The sequence below is a fragment of the Pollicipes pollicipes genome, unplaced genomic scaffold, assembly GCF_011947565.3.
Source record: "Pollicipes pollicipes isolate AB1234 unplaced genomic scaffold, Ppol_2.1 Scaffold_3447;HRSCAF=4054_pilon_pilon_pilon, whole genome shotgun sequence".
NCBI classification, from domain to species: Eukaryota; Metazoa; Arthropoda; class Thecostraca; order Pollicipedomorpha; family Pollicipedidae; genus Pollicipes; species Pollicipes pollicipes.
In genome coordinates, this window is record NW_023596297.1 from 8,846,276 (window position 1) to 8,852,624 (window position 6,349).

The 6,349-nt window shown below is 49.5% G+C and overlaps 1 protein-coding gene across 1 annotated transcript in view; it reads left to right on the plus strand.

The window, feature by feature from the left end:
- LOC119091580 (transient receptor potential cation channel subfamily A member 1-like) overlaps positions 1 to 6,349 on the plus strand; it is a 57,856-nt gene that overhangs the window by 43,624 nt on the left and 7,883 nt on the right. The window contains exons 14-16 of the mRNA XM_037214388.1: positions 343 to 509; positions 1,538 to 1,710; positions 3,885 to 4,026. Coding sequence (XP_037070283.1) covers positions 343 to 509; positions 1,538 to 1,710; positions 3,885 to 4,026 — 482 coding nt within the window. The remainder of the gene's footprint in view (positions 1 to 342; positions 510 to 1,537; positions 1,711 to 3,884; positions 4,027 to 6,349) is intronic.

Below are 6,349 nucleotides of genomic sequence, written 5' to 3' on the forward strand. Positions count from 1 at the left end.
ACTTTGAATATGGAAGGCCAGAAATGACATTTCTAATCCGCACATGGTTTTGGGCTCGTGATCAATGGACGTTAAAATTTACAAGGTTTTAATTCGGGTGGTGCCCTGCTAATAATTTACAGTTTAGACATTGGACAAACTTTGACCATGCACCGCAAAACAAACGAAACATTAGCTATTTGCCGATGCGCGGGAGATTAGGCTCGTGGAGATAAAAGTTTGTCTCTCACATTAGTGAAATTCCTCAGCTCCTTTCTGTGGCAGAGCATGGCCTCATTAACAAAATCCTACTCACACGTATAACGTGACGTGATCGTATACGAAATCGATGCCCGCTTCCAGGACACCTGCGCGTCGTGCACCTGCTGATCGGCAAGGGGGCTCTTCTGAACCGGGACTTTGAGGGCCTGACGCCCCTGCACCTGGCCGCCCGTGAAGGCTACACCCGCACCATGGGTCTCCTGCTCAACACGCACAGCCAGCTGCTGGACCAAAAGGACAAAGCAGGGGTAAGAGATCCCTCGTTCGCAGCGTATATTATATGCGATGAAGATAAATGCCACGTTCTGCTCTCAGCGAGTAATATACGCATATATACGCATAGATATATACTCATATATATATATATATATATATATATATATATATATATATATATATATATATATATACACATATATATGTGTGTGTGTATGCGTACATATCTATATGTGTATATATTACGCATGTATATATATATATATATATATATATATATATATATATATATATATATATGTATCTATATATTCGGTGCCTGGGAACGCTTTAAGATCGCATTAGGATCTCCAAATAACACCTTTTAGGCCTGCAGCTAATCTTCGGTGATAAGCCTTGGCTTTAAGTAAAGCATAGCCTAGAGCTGACTAAGCACTGGGCCTGTCTGTGGCCCTGGTCCGTCTAGTGAACCAGCCAGCCCAACGGCCAAGCGCCAACTGCCATCTCGTTCCAGTTAAACCCGGGAGTTTTCGCCAAGCTCCACTACACAACTAACTGCATGCCCTGTTGCCAACAGGCCCACCTGTGCGTACCCTCGGCCCCAACATCCAGAGGCAGCCTGATCTGACATCTCTTTACTCCGGAACTGCTAGCTATTCGCACAGCGATTCATCCCTGCCATTCCCTCTCAGTTCTCACAGTTCATTCAGCTCTCCGGCTTTATTACCAAGCTCTTGTTGAACGCCACCGACAATTCACTCCGGCGACGCTCTTATGCTTCGTCCGCGCCTTTCATTGCCACTCCGACCCCGACGCCAAGTTATGGACTTCCTCCGCCTTTTTGTGACCTGGGGGGAGAGAGCGAGAGAGAGAGAGAGAGAGAGAGAGAGAGAGAGAGAAGAGAGAGATAGAGAGAGAGAGAGAGAGAGAGAGAGAGAGAGAGAGAGAGAGAGAGAGAGAGAGAGAGAGAGAGAGTAGGAGCTGCTGTGAAGCGCCCAGCGTGTGTCAGAGTGGAGCACGGGACGGGTACTCCGTGTCTGACGCGCCGGCGCGGCGGCAGAACACAGCGCTGCACCTGGCCTGCCTGGCCAACCGGGTGTCGGCGGCCGGCCTCCTGCTGTCGCTCGGCTGCGCGCTGGTGGCCAACGCCGGCGGCTACACGGCGCTTGACATCTGCATCAAGCACAAGCTGGTGGAGGTGGCTCGGGTTATGCTCACCAACGAGCAGGCCAGGTAGGTGCCGCACCGCGGCCGACGCGGCCGGCGGGGGTGGCACGCACTGGGGACGCGGAACGAAACGGGCCAAGCTCGAATGGCTGCGGCACTCAATTGCTTCTGGGTCGGGGGTCTGGACTGGGAAAAAACATATTTCTGCCGCAGGGAAATTCCACTGGTCCCGATTTCCATCAGCACGCGGTGCTGCCAGCGACATTGGGTTCGTCCATGCCGACTCAGCCATTCAAGAACATACCACCATCTCGGATCTGAACAAAACTTGATTTGATAGGTTATCCGTGTTCTGACAATGTTTTGGAAGTTTTTCGACCTCCACGCCAAGCGATTTTTCGCTTGAAGTAGCGTCAGAACATTATATATTGACAGAACTGTGCCTAATAAAACGGTGATAGTTCCACAACCATAGCACTGTTTATTGAAAAATGCCGCATTATGTAGTCCACAAAATATTCTACGCGGTGAGGTAGAGAAATGTTCCTTATAAACGCTATCATAGGGCTTCTGTGCTCTTCCACTGCAAAAATACAATTTCCCAATTTCATGACAGCTTGGATGTGCCAAGGACATCGGTTTTCGGAATCGTGGCTTGAATCTGCATCGGAAACCATCAGCATAAAAGTGGGGGTTCGCTAGACATCCGCGCGGCGCGAATACGACTATGACCGGTCGGACCTCTGGTGCACCTCGGAACTCCCGGCCAGTCCTGTCCGATGCCTAGCTCCCTCCGGCCGGGCCGGCTTTGCTGCTCTTGCCCCGTCTCCTTCTCCATCCTGTTACCACTGTTTGAGTTGTACTGGGGTCGTAATACACTACGTGATTGGACAGTGCTCTTCTGGACCGGAAGTGCTTTTTGGAAGCTCGCAGTAGTTCACAACAGATGTTTCTTCTCGAGATATCGCAAAATTATTTTCTGTAGGCTGCGCCTAGGCCATAATTTCTAAGGAAAATGCGTAGTCAATGGTAACTGGCATTGACGTCACAGCGGAGGAGTTCCCCTCGATAACTACACGCAGATTAGTTAGGTAATGCACAGCGAATCAGCGTAGGTTTGCTCGCTCACAGTTAGGTTCGCAGGTATTTTGGATACGAAGAGACACAACGAATTAGGCAACGTTTGCCAATTCTCTCCTCAACATCACGGCGACTAGTCGAACAATGAATCTGACGTCATCGGGAACGCCTGGACCGAACAGCGAGACCTGGAACAATGCACGGTTGGCAAGCTGCTGATCCAGTCTTGCTGACTAAATGAGTTCACGTGACATAAATGCATTTTACGAACGTCGCGTTGTGTTGAAGCGTTTCGTGGTACGCATAGATTTAAAATGCATGTCGTAACGAACGATACGTTGTGGCCTTCTTTGTCATTTATGTGTGCGGACAGCCTGCTGGAAAGGTGCTTCGCTAATGTCTCGGAGGTGTGCACACGCGTCGCCGCGCCTCTCGGTCTGAAGGCGTGGAATCCCTTTGGGTGTGGAGGCGTGGGCCCTTTGATGACCCATGTCTGCGCAAACAGTTCTTTCGATCACTTGTCTATCCTGCTATATCTTTCTTAGCGATGAATTTGAACAATGATAAGTTAGGGGATCAAGAAACCCTTTTGAACTCCATGATTTCAAATGTAAAGGGCTTGATTTCATAAAAGAGCACGCATCTCAGCACGAGTTCTGGGTGATGATCTACCTCTTGACACTCTGTAGCGCTGGCTTCACAAACGCCCTTTTAGAATTAATGCAGGCGTAAATTTGTGATGTGAACGGAATTTGAGGCGCCACCTGAATAAAAAAGATAAAAAGATATTCAACGAAGAGTCGGAACGTTAAAAAAAACTTGAGCTAGTCAGAGCCGAAGAAATTTGAGTGCGTTGACATTTCCACAGATACACTGCAGTAGTCAATTACACATGCTGCGCGCCGGAGAAAAACCGCTAAATTTGAGTCTAGTTCAGTCAAGCAATACGTCAGCAATAATACTGATTTAAGTAATTCGTTCAATCTTTTACTCCCTTCACCCCCAGCCTCCTGTAGCTAGGGCTTTTTATGCTGACCGAATATTTTCGGAAGAGGCCACAAAATAACGGTATAAGCAATTATGGCCTGTATAGCATGCATGCTCATAGTGTTTGTTTGCTGCGTACCCGAGAACAATGCATTTGCCGTGCATTTTGGCAGCCGGAGGGCGCTCGCTGACACGCAGGGGAAGAACAAGTACACGGTGGCCGCCCTCATAGACGTCATGCCCAACATCATGAAGGACGTCATGGACAAGCACATCACCTTCGCCAGCGGCAAGAGAACTGCCGAAACGTTTTCGGTAAGCTCTCCATAGCATGTGTGACAGAACAGTTAGGTATGAACCACGCGCGCTCATATGGCGCGTCTGTAGTCGTGCGTGAGAACGGCAGCGAGACGGTTTCGTTGCTTCACCCTACGCAGGAAATGCGCGAATGTGGCGCGTTGAAAGTCCTTTTTATATTGTCTCCAAGCAAAATCACCTCGAATGATTGGGAAGTGAAAATCAGCATGTACTGCGCCAGGAAAAGTCGGACAGTTGTTTCGATGTTTTGCGATGATGGGTTTGGGATCACATGCTCTACTAAGCAATACCTGTGAATTGCTTCTAAGTTACCGACCATAGCTCTCATGCAGCAATTCCTGTTTTGTAGATTGTTTGGGACGAGGCATTAGCATCACGGATGAAAACGTTGTGTGGACCATCATCCTCGTCTGGTGTGGTTCTATGTGCACGTATTAAGTATGCCGGTGAGCATACTAACACACCGGGCGAGGACGACAGTCCGAGCAATTACTTGCGATCTTCCGACTTAAACTGCAGTCCGAGAGGATCTTTTTCTTGCCGTACGTCATAATACAACCATCGCACACCAGCCTGGCCGACTCTCGGCCGGTGGGCCGGCTTTGACGAGCCAAGTCGACCCGGTGGCTGTTGGGACACAATCCCATTAGGCAGTCACCCTAGTACATCGGCCTAAGAACTAAGCCGCAGATGCGACTTAACAGGCAGAACAGGCGGGAATTTCGTCGCGTTGTGGGTCAGCGCGCAAGCGGTTTAAATGCACTAGTTGTCGCCGCCATGTAATCCCACAGCATGTTCCTAGACTCCAGCATCATGGCCACACCACGCGTGAGAAAGCATACATTCACGGCGTCTCCATGATGTGCTGTCGGCGTTTCCAGGCAGAACAATCGGTGCTCTGTTTCCCTCAGCGGTGGCCAGATATATCCAGATATGCCGCTCACTTTCCGGTGGTTATTGCTCGTATATGCTTGGAAATCTATTGGCCTGGTCAGGTTTTTTCGGGGCTGTTGATTTACAGAGAAAGACGTAATAGTGCTTTAATAACGTAGATTTGATGGAAGGCACGAAAAGTTTAATAAGTCCGGACGGAGCAACCGGATCTCGACCAAATCTGCACTGCCAGGCATAGAGGTGACCACACCCTTGTCACCAAATTAAATTGGATTTCATTGTTACATATCGCCAAGTGTTGCATTATCACTGTCAGAAAAGTTGCGCCAAAAATTCAGAATAACGCCTTTGCCATTTATTTTGTCCATCCGCAGCGTGCATATGAACTTGGCTCCAAATTTCTCTCATGGTCTCTGCAATGTATAATACGTTGTTTAACAACAAACTCGAAAAGGGAGCCAACAGACCTGTTCAGGAACCTATTTTCATATGATGCCTGCCAAACAACTAGCAAACACGCTGGGTCGCTGTTACTTCGTTTTTGTTAATTTACTTTTATAGTTAACTGAAGCATTAAGAGATTTTGGCAGGGTCCGCATTCACGTAGAGAATCCCCTCAGAAATTTGACACGTGGTATGGACAAGAGGGTTGGGTTCACGCGCTTAAAACGGGGTATTGGATCCACGCTCCACGCTGACCAGTATACAGGATACCGTAGCAGTAGCCTCATGGCTGGTAAACACATGATTAATTTCAAGGGAGTTGCTAGCGGCGAAAGCGGCGTACGCTTAAGGGTCCAGTCGTGAGGTAGCTGTGCTCCGCCTGATCGTATTTTAGGCATTCTTTAACGATCGACGCTTGCGATATAACACACCCTTTCACGTTAACCTGCTAATATCCTCACGCAGTCTGGTTTCCCTCATACTTGTGCGGCAGCCCTGACATCAGGATACTCGTCCCGGTAGCTAAGCTGGTCAGGGCGCCTGTCTTCGGATTCACCCACCGATGGCGCGTAGGGCTCGCCGTCTACCTCGCGCTGGGACGACCTGCGGTGGATGGCAGCGGTCGCGCTATACGTGAGGTGACGGCGGAGGGCAGGGACGGACCACTGCCGAGCACTAGGGTTGTGTGGCTGTCGTCACACAACCCGGCTGCTCGGAGGGCAGGACGGACCATGCCGAGCACTAGGGTTGTGTGGCTGTCGTCACACAACTCGGCTGCTCGGAGGGCAGGACGGACCATGCCGAGCACTAGGGTTGTGTGGCTGTCGTCACAACTCGGCTGCTGACCAGAAATCTAGCGATGGGATGGTGGGATCAGATCTAACGCAACAGGTGCTGCTTGGAACAAGGTCTGATCCCACAAATCCCACCAATTATATTTGGAGTTCGCATTGGAAATTGAAGCTTCATTTCGGGAGGAAGA